The 15,602-nt window shown below is 38.5% G+C and overlaps 1 protein-coding gene across 1 annotated transcript in view; it reads left to right on the top strand.

The window, feature by feature from the left end:
• LOC309568453 (uncharacterized protein) overlaps positions 1 to 15,602 on the top strand; it is a 90,251-nt gene that overhangs the window by 21,895 nt on the left and 52,754 nt on the right. Inside the window, exon 2 of the mRNA XM_082274124.1 lies at positions 15,395 to 15,450. Coding sequence (XP_082130250.1) covers positions 15,404 to 15,450 — 47 coding nt within the window. The 5' untranslated portion in view covers positions 15,395 to 15,403. The remainder of the gene's footprint in view (positions 1 to 15,394; positions 15,451 to 15,602) is intronic.

Genomic DNA, 15,602 nt, shown 5'->3' with positions numbered 1-15,602 from the left:
ATAGACCATATGTTTCAAGTGACTCATTCTAGCGCTGTGGATACCAGGATGCAAGAGAATGGGTACAAGGTGCTGACTCGCTGGTATAGAGTGCCTTCACGGCTCGCACAGATCTACCTGGGCCAGCCGGACCACTGTTGGAGGGGTTGTGGGAGTACGGGCACCTACTTTCATGTGTGGTGGGAGTGTCCGCTCCTGCTGCCTTTCTGGCTGGACATACGGGCACAGATCTTGGAGATCCTGGATATGGATGTACCGGATGACCCGAGGCACTTCCTGCTTCACGTTCCGGCCATTCCTCTTAGCCGATATAAGAAAAGCATCCTACCACATCTCCTGAATGCAGCTCTTCGCCTGATCCTGATTTATTGGAAGCAGGCGGCAGTCCCAGACCGTGCGGCCTGGGTCAAGATGGTAAATGGTATTATGGACGCAGAAGAGTGGATGGCCAGATGCCAGAACCACTATGACAAATCCTATGTGATATGGGCGACTTGGATGCATTATACTGCTTCCAGGCCAACATAACAGTGCCCTTCTGCCTTTTACACACTTATCCGTGACGGTGGAGTGATGACTCACTGGTGCAACCCCAACAGACACCATACCTGTTTTGGTATTACTTCTCTGGTAATGTCCCCCTCTTATTTCTGTCTTTTCTTCCCCTATCCCCCCCTCTTCCTGCGACTGGAGTTCCGGTCCCCTTCCCCTTGTCCCCTTGTTCTATTCCTTGCTATACCTTTGCCTAGAAGGTTAATATAGGTTGGGAAGGCACTGTAACTTATGGATGTGACACTTACTCTGTTTATGGCTGAATTTCTTGGTCATGTTTTCGATGCTCTTTCCTGATAGTACTTTTATGATCTTAGCTTTATGTTTCTTGGCAATGTTTTTGTTTCGCACTTATTGCTGTGTGTTTTTTTGCAATTTACTGCTGTTCTTTTCTCATTTGTATTTTATTTTAAGTTTAAAATAAAGATTGATAAAAGAAAAGGAATTGGCAGCACTCCAGGTTGAGTCAAAATCCACATTTATTGACTGGACATCCAAATATGACAATCGTGACAAGGTAGACGCGTTTCACACACTGACTGTGTGCTTAATCATTAAGCATATAATGATTAAGCACACAGTCAGTGTGTGAAACGCGTCTACCTTGTCACAATTGTCATATTTGGATGTCAAGTCAATAAATCTGGATTTTGACTCAACCTGGAGTGCTGCCAATTCCTTTTCTTTTATCAAGTTTTCACGGAGGCGAGCCGGGGCATGCACCTGTGTGAGTCATCAGGCAATTACACCACCTTGAGCAGTGAGTCCTTGTCTGTTCAATTAAAATAAAGATTACATAAAAAAAAAGTGCTAACCATAAAGCCATTGCACTATTCAAAAACTGAATAAAAATAAAACTTCCTGTTGCAGTTATGACCACCAATAATTTATAGTTGGAGGCAGTAGAAAATTGCCTGTTTCTAAACAGCAAGCTTGTAAGCAAACCAACATCTCATGAAGAGGGTTAGCCTTTGGAATGGGTCAGCAGTAATGCATGCTCTCTAACAGGATCTACTAAAGGGACTTCTGTGCAGAGGGGGTCGAATAGGACTCTTCCTGGATGAAATTTACAGTAATTGACAAAACAAGGCTTTAAAGAATGTTTATTAGTACCAGGTTTTACTACTTTTACAGCTCTTTTTATTAAGCATGAGTAGAAAGGCATTGCACCAGGTCATTTAAAGACATTACAAAGAATAAACTCATAGTAGAATAAGGGGGAAACAATGTGCCAACATCCAAAGATAAAATAAACATAAAATAATAGCACATATCAGAGAGCACATAACACGACCACAAAAAAAGTGAATCTCTATAACAATAATTCTTTAGTGCAGCCATTATCTGTCACAATGATTTCCACCAGGAAAACGAAAAAAAAAAAAAAAAGAAAAAGGGAATTGGATCTGTAAGCCCTAAACACTGTATGGACTAGATTTGATTTTACTATTTTACTATTTTTGATAAATATTCCATGAATGTATCATGATGTGTGTGCACTTTGTTTGTTCTATAGCAGTAAAAAGCTTTCCTTAGTGCTTCCAAAGCCAAGAAAAAGGTTTTGGCCAGATGTATACTTTAAAAATATTAAAACATAAAGGCCAGCTTGACAGCTGAGCAACTAACTTTTGAAGAGGAAGTCATGTTTCTCTACATGTTTCTCTTAGGAATTGTTTCCTTTCGGGAAGTATATGCTATTTATATATATTTAAATATGAAGTAAAATTTTCACTTTCCCCCCTCACATGGTGCTGGCTTTGCTTATATACACTATAATACCAAACACATTGGGACACCTGCCTTTACACGCACATGAACTTTAATAGCATCCTATTAGTCCATGGGGTTCAATATTGAGTTGGCCCACCCTTTGCAGCTATAAAACCTTCAACATTTCTGGAAAGGCTGTCCACAAGGTCTAAGGATGTGTCTATAGGAATGTTTAACCATTCTTCCAGAAGTGCATTTTGTGAGGTCAGGCACTGATTTTGGACGCGAAGGCTTGGTTCACAGTCTCCACTCTAATTCATCCCAAAAGTGTTCTATCGGGTTGAGATTAGGACTCCCTCTTCCATGTTTTTATGGACCTTGCTAGTTATAAAGCAACCCCTAGGGACACACTTAACCCTTTGATTGCCCCTGGTGTTAACCCTTTCCCTGCCAGTGTCATTAGAACAGTAACAGTGCATATTTTTAGCACTGATTACTGTAATAATGTCACTGATTCCCAAAAAAGTATCAGAAGTATCAATTAGGTGTCTAATTTGTCGTAGCAATGTTACCACTAAAAATCTGTGAAATATTGCAGCCCTGTTAAAAATCCCTGATCACTGCCATTACAAGTAAAAAATTAATAAATAAATAAAAATGCCTTAAAGAAATCCCATTGTTTGTAGACACAATAACTTTTGTGCAAACCAATCAATATACGCTTATTGGGAATTTTTACCAAAAATATGTAGCAGAATACATATTGTTCAAAATTGATGAAGAAATTCGATTTTTTAAATTTTTTTTATTGGATATGTTTTATAGCAGAAAGTAAAATATATAGTTTTTTTTTTTTTTTCAAAGTTGTCTGTCTTTTTGTGTTTCTAGTGCAAAAAATAAAAATTGCAGAGGTGATAAATTACCACCAAAAGAAAGCTCTATTTGTGGGGAAAAAAGTACAGTATGTAAATTCTATTTGAGTACATCATTGCATGACCCCGCAATTATCAGTTAAAGTAACGCAATGCCGTATCGCAAAAGGGGGGTACAATCTTCTGGGCCAGAAGTGTATATTGCGGTAACTTACCGCATTGGCTGGGTATTGTCAAAAAACAGCCTGGGGGTGGGGGACTGGCATGGATTTTAAGGGCAACCCTATGCCAAAATATAACAAAAAATCGGCATGGGGTCCCCCAATAAACATGAGTAACCTGATACCTTTGTCACATGTGGTAAAGCTTTGTGAATTGACCCCATAGTGTACCATTCAGGTCTCATTTTAATATTGGCCCTACTACTAAATAGATTTCTTGTTTTGATGATACTTTAAAAAGATCATCTTCAGCATGCCCCTTTTTTATGTTACCCTAACTCATTTCCAGCATCATTATCATGTTAAACACAGTCCCACATATCATAAATAATACTACTGAACAAAATGATAAAAGCTATTGTTTCAGGGGTTTGTTGTCCTTCCTCATTAGTAATGGGTGAAACTGCAGAGGTTCAGTTCACCAAGTGTTCAGAGAACTTGGTTGAAAAATTTTCAAACCCAAACATAGTTCTCGTTCCCACCAGTGCAAATTATCATGCAATAGAACTGTTCAAATCGGTGTGACGCCGACTTTGTGGTGCCGCACCCATTTGAAAAAGTACTTCCTGCACTACTTTTGGTGATTTCAGGTGTGACTTGCATTGACATCTGTGCATGAAGTCGCACAGATGTCAGCCAAGTCACACTGACATGCAGCTTTGAAATCGTCAGATTTCAAGTGAAGTCATATGATTTTAAAGCCGCATTTAGTGTGAACCAGGGCTTAGAGGCAAATCCCATTGAGGTATAAAGGGGGATAAATCTTGTTGTTTAACTCTGGCATTTTTAAGGCCTAATAGACAAACTACTGCCACATAAGACATAGGTAGCTGTCAAGAGGGACATGTATCAATGCAGAAGTTTTTTAAAAATAGCATACAGGTGGGAGAGGGTCTATTTGTGCAGTTGAGACCATCATTGACAAAAGGCAAACTCTTGACTGAGGTATAGCCGATATTGCAGCTGCTGTACCTGAACCCAGCACACCATTTACCTAATACAAATGACACCACAACTTCTTGGGTTAGAAAGGCCATAGCAGCCATTTATTAAAAACAAATCAAATTTTGTTACAAAATAAATTGTTTAATTTAACTGAACAGTAATGACCCAAATTCCGTACCATGACTGACCTTGTCAAATAATCTTGTCAACGTTTAGGATCTTGGAAGGCAAGTTATTGACCAACTGGCTGTATCTCCCATCATAATAGCCTCCGAGGCCCTCAGCCGCACTGCACCGGCTCGAGGACTATTACTATTAAGATACCCTCGATACCGCCAAATGACTCTTAGCCATTACCATCTTAAAGTGTTACCAAGGTAGGTACACCCATACCTGAGATGGGCCCCACCCTTCCAATTTACACCTTGTAAAACCATTACAGCCTTCCAAGACCCTAAGACCCCTGCCCCCTGCTATGACAAAAACACACTAGCCCACCATCCCAGGCCACACCACCATCCCCTTCTACAACCATCCGATGCCTGCCCCCAACCCAAGATGGCCAAGAACCAAACCACAATAAAAACCCGTACCCCCACAGCCGCCAAAACTAGGGAGGGAAAGTTATTTCTCCGCCGTCCTGCTCCAAATGACTCCCAGGACCCCCCAGCACCACCCTTTTTCCCCCAATGGTGCCGTCCTGCCCCACCCTGCCCTTCTCTAATCAAAACTGACCCTGAGTCCCATACACAATTTTTGTTTATTTAACCCCTAAAGTACTACAGCCAACTGCTAACCTAGTCATGCCCGGCCTTTCCGCTTACTGTTCCATTCAACTCCAGGCCTTTTCTTTCAATATGGTATTTAGGAGATACCTTTAAAGGTAGACATGTGTTTTGGAATAGTAATTGATTTTATTCTTTAACTAACTTAGCTTACATATGACAGCAGCTCCCCAATTTGATTCATTCAAGTTTAAAAAAAAAAGGCTTTTTTAGGTACTGTCAGCAGCAACCCATGCCATTTTCATCAAATGTAAATAGGCTCACTTTTACTGACAGATGAAAATTGGGGAAAAGTGTGCTGTGGTTGTCCTTGTTCTTGTTGATGCAAAACCGTCCTGCGGTTGGCCTGTTCCTTTTATGCCTCTTTGTGAATAAAGTGACTGCAGCTAAGACAGTAGTTTAAAATTGGCCAGCAGCAAGTCATTTATATTAAAAAGCAAAATTGGCCGAAGCACTGTATATTAGAGAAAAGCATATAGGTAGGTGTTTTGCTAGAAGATTTTAGAGATTGCGGATGGCACAGCAGTGCAAAATTGGTCAACAGCAGTTTTAATCAGGGATGATAGGCCTAACTGGTGTATGTCTGACATTTCTTTTATTTAGCGGGATGGGGGGTGCATTGTATATCAGCGATATAATGTGAAGTGGTTTAGTTGCACACTGTTCTTGCACTACATTTTTTTTTTCTTTTAAATGATGTAGAAGCTTGCTGGGAACAAAAGATATCTTAAAGAACACATAAGCAGTAACAAATGAACATGCTGCTTAAAGCATGGCTAACTTAACCGCTTCCGGACAGCCCGCTGCCGATTTACTGCGGCAGGCTGGGCCCTCCTGCGTGAACCGATGTAGACCTATGTCGGTCGCGTGCCTGCAGCTAGGGGGCGCACACGCGCCTCTGGCGGCGTGCTCCCGCCCCCACTCGGCCGCGGGGACACCGATGCATGGGGCAGGCAGCTCCAATTGCTGCCTGACACCCGCGATCCTTCCCCGCTGAGAGAGAACGGTCAGTTGGTGTAAACACAGCTAACTGTTCTTCTCTCTGGAATGATCACAGAGTGCCTGTGATCCCTCTATATAGGATCACAGGTATCTATGGTCATTTCATAAACCCCGCCCCCATACAGTTAGAAAGATGCCCCTAGGTACACATTTAACCCCTTGATCACCCACTGTGACACCTGCCAGTGTCATTATTACAGTAACAGTGCATATTTTTAGCACTGATTACTGTAGTAATGTCACTGGTCCAACGAAAAGTGTCAAAAATGTCAGTTAGGGGTCCGATCTGTCTGCTGCAATGTCGCAGTCCCGCTAAAAATCGCAGATAGCCGCCATTACTAGTAAAAAAAAAAAAAACAATAAAAATGACATAAATCTTTCCCCTAGTTTGTAGACGCCATAATCAAAATACGCTTATTGCTATTTTTTACCAAAAAAATATGTAGCAGACAATAAATTGGTATAAAATGTTAAAAACATTTTGATTTATACATTTTTTTGGGGAATGTTATATAGCAGAATGTGAAAAATATTTTTTTTTTTCAGAATTGTCACAATATTTTTGTTTATATCGCAAAAAAATAAAGATCACACAGGTGATCAAATACCAGTAAAATAAAGCTCTATTTGTGGGGAAAAAAAGGACATCTATTTTTTTTTAGGTACAGCATCGAACGGCTGTGTAATTGTCCTTTAAATTAACGCAGTGCCGAATCACAAAAAATGGCCTGGCCATTAAGGGGGAAAATCTTCTGGTCCAGAAGTGGTTAAAAAAGGCCCCAACCTAAAATTAAAACAAAACACCTTCTAGGGAAAAGAAAACCCCAAAATGTCACCCTGAAACAAAAGGCCCCTTTTTTATTAAAGGGAAAATTGCAACAACAAAAAAAGCAGCTTAACCCAAGTTAAAGACCATATCAAAATTAGATAAAAATAAACCCTAAAAAAATAAATGAAAATGTCAAAGGTAGTATACTTTGAAACAAAAGCCCATTTTTCATAGGTAAGCTTTGCAGCAAAAAAAAAAAAAAAAAAAGTTGAACAGGACAGCAGTTAATAGTGACCACTGAATACAAATCAACCATAAAATAAATTGAAAGCCAAAAAGCTCCCAATAACAAGAATAATAAGGCAGGAAAGGGCTGATTTCCCAAAGACGTTGCCCAATTAGAATGTAGGTACATTTTCCTAACTGAATATAATCTACCACTATGCAGTTTGCCATTTTTTTTTCTGCTTTCCCAACAACAGTCTTCAGTTCACTGATGCTTTGGCTGCTCAATGCCCCCCTTTCTTTTTATAATAAGGGAATTGGCTAATCTAAAAGTCCCTTCTTACATTCTGTGAGAATGTAAATGAAATGCATTAAGGTTTTAAAAAAAATTTTCACACAAATTTGCCAACCTGGATTTAATAATAATTTTCACATAAGACACAGGTGATATTGTTTACCTGTTTAAAGGCAAGATACCATATTTTTCATGTTTCTGTCTTCATTTTTTTCTTATTTTGTAATACAAATTTGTGCATGATGTACTGTAATTCTAAATGTATCTGAGACATTGCAAAAATATATTTTTTTCAGTATGGAATAATATTTTTTTTTTCAAAATAAAATGATTTATATTGTGTAGTGAAAACTCCTGAAAGGAGTTATTGCATGCCTCATTTTATTGATGAAAGAAAAATATTATGAAAGAAAAATATTATTGGAAATTACATACCGGTACCTGAATTTGACCCCTTTCTTATCTGCATGCGGCACCACAGAAAGAGCTTTTTTAAATTCGTATTCCTATCTATGTCCAAGAATTGTTGAATAAAGCCTAAAGGTGTGCCTACCTTAAAAAAAGTATTTATTCTAATATGTTCAAACATGCACATACAAAAGCACTAATGGCTTTTCAATGTTGACAGACTGCAATTAGAGAGAAAATATTATATTGGTAAGGACTACAGTCCCAATTACCTCTCTGCTAGCTCACATTAGAGAGAGAGAGAGAAACAACTGAAATAAGTGTAATAAATATAAGATGTAAAAATAAAGGGCTTTGAAATCTGTCAGCTTTTAAAAACCAAAATCAATGTGAAGAATTTTTTTTTTTTTTTACTTTTTACTTTTTCATTTTGCTGGCCCTTTGATGTCTTCAGCTTTTCTGTTTTATAAATGACCAAAAAATATGATTGAAGTTGAGTTAAAATTTCAGCAAAGTCAAGCAAAGTTAAATACTGAAGCAAAATGGCTTTACTTTAGTATTTGTTCTAAAAATATGTTAGTATTTTTAAATATAGTTTGGAAGCAAAACTGTTGTGCTGGCAGTTTTAACAATCAAATGCTCCATATTCAAATCCACCATTCCTTAGGTATTTCATTTAACAGGTTTTATTTTCTATTATATAAAAAAAAAAAAAAAAAAACACCGGAATACAAGTCAGTCTACAAGGCATACAAGTTAAAAGGGGAACATATACAGTATGTATAACCTCTGTCATGCTGAAATCAGTTTATTCAGATCTTCAGATTACTGACTTTTTGGTGGCTTATTCGGGTACCCCATCCAAAAAAATATGGTATTTGCAAAATTACACTGAAGACTTTTATAGTATCATGATAAAAATATACAGATCAGTATCTCTCAGCTTCAGGGAATTTCTTCATTAAGGGGATCCAAAATAAAGGACTTACCTCTCAAAAAACAGTAGACCCTTGCAGATAAAAGTGTTGGCTCTTCCAGAGAAGAGGCATTGCTTATGTAGATAGCCTTATGTGCAAATTATTGGTTTTGTATTTGCTTTGTTAAGCATGCAAGTTGCTATCTTTTCCACTTTGACTTGGCATAGGAATCTTTGTGCCTTCTTACCAGCTGGTTAGTTTACACTTTTGTCTGATGAGTCAGTACTCACTTCAGTTTACCTGCAGCACAGTCCAATTCTTATTATAGTGCTCCCTTCTGACAGCTAGGTATTATTTGGTATATACAATATGCTGTGATATCTATCTATCTACCTATCTATCTATCTATCTATCTATCTATCTATCTATCTATCTATCTATCTATCTATCTATCTATCTATCTATCTATCTATCTATCTATCTATCTATCTATCTATCTATCTATCTATCTATCTATCTATCTATCTATCTATCTATCTATCTATCTATCTATCTATCTATCTATCTATCTATCTATCTGTCTATCTGTCTATCTGTCTATCTGTCTATCTGTCTATCTGTCTATCTGTCTGTCTGTCTGTCTGTCTGTCTGTCTGTCTGTCTGTCTATCTATCTGTCTATCTACCTGTCTGTCTGTCTGTCTATCTACCTGTCTGTCTGTCTGTCTGTCATCTGCAGTCATCAAGTTATCTGTCTGTCTGTCTGTCATCTGCAGTCATCAAGTGATCTATCTGTCTGTCTGTCTGTCATCTGCAGTCATCAAGTGATCTATCTGTCTGTCTGTCTGTCATCTGCAGTCATCAAGTGATCTATCTGTCTGTCTGTCTGTCATCTGCAGTCATCAAGTGATCTATCTGTCTGTCTGTCATCTGCAGTCATCAAGTGATCTATCTGTCTGTCTGACTGTCTGTCGTCTGCAGTTGTCAAGTGATCTGTCCGTCTGTCATCTGCAGTCATCATCAAGTGATATATAAATGTTTGGCTCATTATTCTAGTTGGCATTTACCTTTGATAAAATCATTTTTGATGAAACGCGTCATGCCTTTGCCTCATGCAGCCAGGATTATGCCAAAGCCTGCTGTATTCATGTCTCTGTCATTCACTGCCAAATATTCCTGGATGTTTGTAAGTTTATTTTTTACTTTTAATACATTTATTTTAAGTGGAATTACACTATGTTTGCTTTGTCTGGGATTATCCTTTCCATGTAATCTGGGGAGAGAGGAGATTTACAACATCTGGCCCTTTGACTGCAAATGTGAACATCCTCTACTGCAGTTTGAAGACCCTCAGGATATCTTATGAGCCTATCTGACCATTTTGTCATATGACAAGTTGGGTCCATTTGTTCCGTTGAGCGTAATCATATGTCTTTCCTCTTGGTGTTGGGATCTGTTGTCCTACGTGGATCACGCACATCACCCTGGAATTGATTTTTACGTTTTTGCACTTTGGACTTTTATGATATTTTAGTCACCAGAGTTGTATAAAGTACTCGAAACCCATACTTGAGTAAAAGTACAAGTGCTCGATCAAAAAGGGACTGGAGTAGAAGTGGAAGTGCTCTATCAAAAAGTGACTTGAGTAGAAGTACTAAAGTATTCTACATTTTTTGTACTTAAGTATTGCAAGTAGTTTTTTTAAAAAATTTTGCTACTCAAGTACTGAAAGTAAAAGTACCAGTAGTTTTGTAAAAAAAATTGCTACTCAAGTACTGAAAGTAAAAGTACAAGTACATTAAAAAAGAATAGCGCGCAAATGCAAAAGAAATAACTACCAAATCTGAAGACAATCCATAAATAAAAATGGGGGTTTGGTCCCACCATATGGCCATATCGTGCTCAAGCCCACTACTGCGTCAAAGTACCCCATTATCAGTGGGTCCTACACTATCCATGAAAAAGAGATGAATCCAGCCTAACCCTTGGAGATAATACTCCTTGCTGGGAAGGATGTGCAAATGCACTACAGGGGACTCCTCCTATATCCACTTGATGGTGGACACTGATTGAGTACAGGTGTGTGTGGGGGGTGGGGAGGGCTGCTCAACCTCGATAGTCTGGTCAGACCGAATACATAATAAACAGGCAAAAAATTTGGGGAATTTCGGTCTGACCAGACTATCGAGGTTGAGCAGCCCTCCCCACCCCCCACACACAAGTACGGTGTTATGTAGTTATTAAAGAAAGAAGTCAAAAGTTTGAACATCATATTGTTTTTTATCATTTCAAATGCAGCTTTTATTTATACATACAGTAGCATTTATTTTCGTATGCGCTGATAATACACATGTTTTGAGCTTCATGAAACCTGCCATCTACTGTTCTGGCAGTGGTAATTTTTATAATAGTAATGAGTAACTATGAAGCACAAAAAAAAAAATATCGGAGTAGAAGTATTGAAATCATCGAAAAAATGTAGTGAAGTAAAAGTGGACGTAGGAGAAAAAAATTCTACTCCAGGAAAGTACAGATACCGCCTTTTGGTACTTAAGTACAGTAGTGAAGTAGTTCTACTTAGTTACTATACATCTCTGTTAGTCACATTGTTCACTTTAGTCATTGTACTTCTTTATTGAGTATTTTTTTAGCGCTGCACGTTATTCTATATATTGATCTATCTGTCTGTCTGTCTGCCTGTCATCTGCAGTCATCAAGTGATCTATCTGTCTGTCTGTCATCTGCAGTCATCAAGTGATCTATCGGTCTGTTTGTCTGTCTGTCATCTGCAGTCATCAAGTTTTCTATCTGTCTGTCTGTCTGTCTGTCTCTCTGTCTGTCTGTCTGTCTGTCTGTCTGTCATCTGCAATCATCAAGTGATCTGTCTGTCTGTCTGTCATCTGCAGTCATCAAGTGATCTATCTGTTTGTCTGTCTGTCATCAAGTGATCTATCTGTCTGTCTGTCTGTCTCTGTCTGTCTATCTGCTTGCTCAATTTATCTGCTATAATCCTAATATTAGGGGATAAGAAGTAGGTGGACACCAGCATAAACCCTGTTTCTTTGTGGATGACGGTCTTCTTTTCTGTACATCCCCTCTCACTTCTGCCTCCAACCTCCTACAGATTTTTTATCTCTTTGACAACATATCGGAATTGCCAGCTATTCCAAAGGAGTCCCAAGCTCGGAATATCACATTGCCCTAATCTGTACACCTCCAGATGCAACAGGTACTTCTGTTTTCCTGGTCCTCGCATCACCTCTCATACTTAGAAATAAAATTATCAAACAACCTTGACAACCTCTAAATTTAATTATTCTTCCATACTAACCCATCTTTTATTTCTTGTAACTCAGTGGTCCTCCCTGCCTATTTCTTATTTGTATCTCTCTAGGGTGTTACCCATCCCTCTCCTTGCACACTACTAGTTGATTTTACAGCACCATGTATCACGATGTATTGGGGTCAAGTGAAACCTTGACTTTCAGGAAGAACCTTAAAACCCCTAAAATTTGAAGCAGCCTACTTATGTCTAATTTTACAAAATATTACTATACAGCCCCACCTTACAACTACCGATTTATCATTCTGTGAAACCCCTTTCTGGGTAGGCCTTGAAGAAATTGTTTGAAACCTGTTTTCAGTCTCCTATGGATAAATCCTTCTAAATGCAGAACAATTACTAACCCCCCAAAAAAAAAAAGCATTCCCTCATTCTTTAGGATAGACTTAAATCACACAATGACCTTATCTCCCCACATGTACCATTACTATCTTTTCTCAAGAACCTGTTGCTTTACCCAGCATGGGTTTCCTTGTCATCTTTTCAAGTTTGGATAGCAGCAAAATTAATTAGAACCCACAAACTAACAACTTCCACGATCTTTAAGTCATTCTCATCCCTACAGGTATCATACTGGCTATCCAACTCCAAAATTTTCTGCGACCTGCAACTTAAGTCCTTCCTTACTCCTTATATCCGCTCCAGGACATCCTTAACCTTCCTAGCGGTATTCCCGAGTGTGACTCGGGGTTAGATTTTAGAGCCAAAAGCGGTAACCCCGAGTCACACTCGGGGTAGCGCTAGGAAGATCGCTGGATGCTGGAAGAGGTTTTACTTACCTTTCCTCCGGGATCCAGCGAAGAATGCGGGCGGTGTGCGGCGGCGGAGCTTCCTCCCGATCGTCTGCGAGCCCCGGCTTCCGTCTCCGGCGACGTGACATCCGCCGGGGGGTGGAACCGGCGGCAAATTCGAATGTAAAACACACCAAACACACTGATACCGTTAAAAATAAAAAAAAAATCATATTGCCCCCCAGTGCCCTTTCCTGCAGTTTTACTGTACTTTTTATGTAAATATATGTATATATATATATATACATATATATATATGTACAGTATATATATATATATACACATATATATATATATACATAATTTTTGTGAATGAGCAGCCCAAACCAACTGTATACATATTATATATATATATATATATATATATATATATATATATATATATATATATATATATATATATATATATATATATACGTATATATATATATATATATATATATATACGTATATATATATATATATATATATATATATATATATATATACTGTATAATAAATGTATACAGTTGGTTTGGGCTGCTCATTCACAAGAATTACATGCAAAATAATGGTACCGCTTTCAGCACCTAAAATCCAAAAGAATCATACTGCCAGGGAGGTTAAATCAAATGACACAGTTTGAACATACTTATAAACATGACTCTTAGGCCTCTGGTCTTATCTCCCTTCTCTACCGGCAATTATTTACTAAGCCTGATTCTAGTCCCCCTACTTATACAACTCCTTGGGAAGCAGATCTTTTAATCTCCCTAAGAATGGAGTCTTGGAATTACACAAAATTCTCAGTTCAGGTCATTGCAGCTCTGGAAGCATTTTCAAAGTTCCTGCCAGAATTTCATGGAGTTATGCCATAAGGACTTGCTGCAATTGTGTAACAAACTTGTGAAGTCATTTTCAAACTTGCAGCACAACTGCTTGCTATCTGGGAATAGACAGCAGTCCTCCGAAGCATGGGGGATCACCATTTGCTACGGAAGCGGAAGATCGGGTATGTATAGGTGCTTCGTCTTTCCCCTAACAAAATAGCTCAATTGCAAGGGAAATTTAGAAAAATCTAGGAGCTGAGTTTTAACTTTTACATTGGTAACATTTCCTATGCATGCAAGCACATCTGTTATTCTGTCCAATTTTTTGAAATAATCAAAGAAGCCTCTGAACCTACCAACATATCCTCTGCAGCTACTGAAAAGACTCTGATAGTGAAAAAAACTGCTTTGGATTTGGTAGGTTTATAATGTAGGTTATTTTCTATTTAAAGTGTAGTATATCTATGTGGTATACCTATGTGTTCTGATCCCTTGGTTGACTCTCATGACTTGATTTACTAGTAGCTCCTCTATACTCCAATCCCAGAAAACACAAAGTTCATCCTCAGTGACAACCTACTAGAGGAAGGTGGACTCCTAAAATGTGATCTTTCCTCATGTTGCACTTTTTTTCCTTTTATTGAGGAGCTGAGTCCAAAAACATGTAGTGGAGGTGTGCGATTTTATGGTTATATTGGTGCTTTTCCATTGCATGGAACCGAATGGTTTGGCTCGCTTTTGTGCTTTTCCACTGCATGGTACCGCATGGTACGGTGTAGGAACTGTTCGGTACGGTACGGCGGTGCTTTTCCACTACATGGAACCGAAAGGTACGGCTCACTTAAACAGTACCACCTCAGTTGTGGTTCCAAGAGGGCTGTACCGGCACCATATCCAACAATCCTTTGCATGCAGCCTTGACTGTTTGTCACTACTAGCCACTGATTGGTCAGAGAATTGTTGTTATCCCACCCACTTACTTTAGTACTACTTTAGTGGAAAAGCAAACAGTACCAAACTGTACTGAACTGTTCCAATACCGTACCATGCGGTACCATGCAGTGGAAAACCAAACTGGGCCAAGCAGGGCCAAACAGGGCCAAGTAGAGCCTAGCCGGTACTTACAGTGGAAAAGTGCCATAAGTGTATCTCATGACCAATAAAGACCCACCTTTGTGACACAAGATACTTTTAAGCATTTTCTCTTTTAATAGTTGCCTCTACACACTTCCATTATCAATTTATGGGTCCAGCTTCTCAGTTATTACGTATACTGGGATCTTACTGTTTCCAGTGCAAGAATCTCTAGAACCCCAAAAAGCATTGAGTATGACTGTCCTCTGCATGGAGACAGGTATATCCTTATGCTTAACACATAAGTTGCTTGATCCCTGTCTGAACATTTTGTAACCTTACAGATGAAAGTATCCATATACTCAAGATATGCTCACAAGTTTCTGGGGCTTCTTCCTCTTTTCTTCTGTTCTTCTACCCTCCATCCTCCAAAGTATTTCTCTTTTTTATTTTATGAGCAAATCATGTTTTTTGCAGTTTTTTAGAGTTAACTGTATATGACATGAAGAGATTTTATTATATGCAAGATGTACACAAAATCCTACAGTGAATTAGCAATACACAGTGGACGAATGTAATGCTGCTAACATTTTCAGTTAAATTAAATGTTACTATATTTCCTTCACTTTCCATGTTCAGTATTACAATATTTTTTCCAATGTTCTGTAATTTTGCAGAATTAGCTAATGGCATCAAGCAAAGCTGCTGGGACCTGGGCAGATCTCCAGGAAAGGTAAATGTATAAATAAAGTATAACTCCAAAGATTGTTAATAGAGGGTTTTTTGTAACCTGAGTTGCCATAGATTATTCTATTAATGGCCAGTCAGTGAATCTGAAGCATAACATTATGTATCCATAATGTTTGTAATAGAAATCAATCAGTC

This window comes from Pelophylax lessonae (assembly GCF_965119305.1).
Source record: "Pelophylax lessonae genome assembly, chromosome: 12".
NCBI lineage: Eukaryota > Metazoa > Chordata > Amphibia > Anura > Ranidae > Pelophylax > Pelophylax lessonae.
Note: the sequence above shows the minus strand (reverse complement) of the source record. Positions and strands in the feature narration are given on the sequence as shown.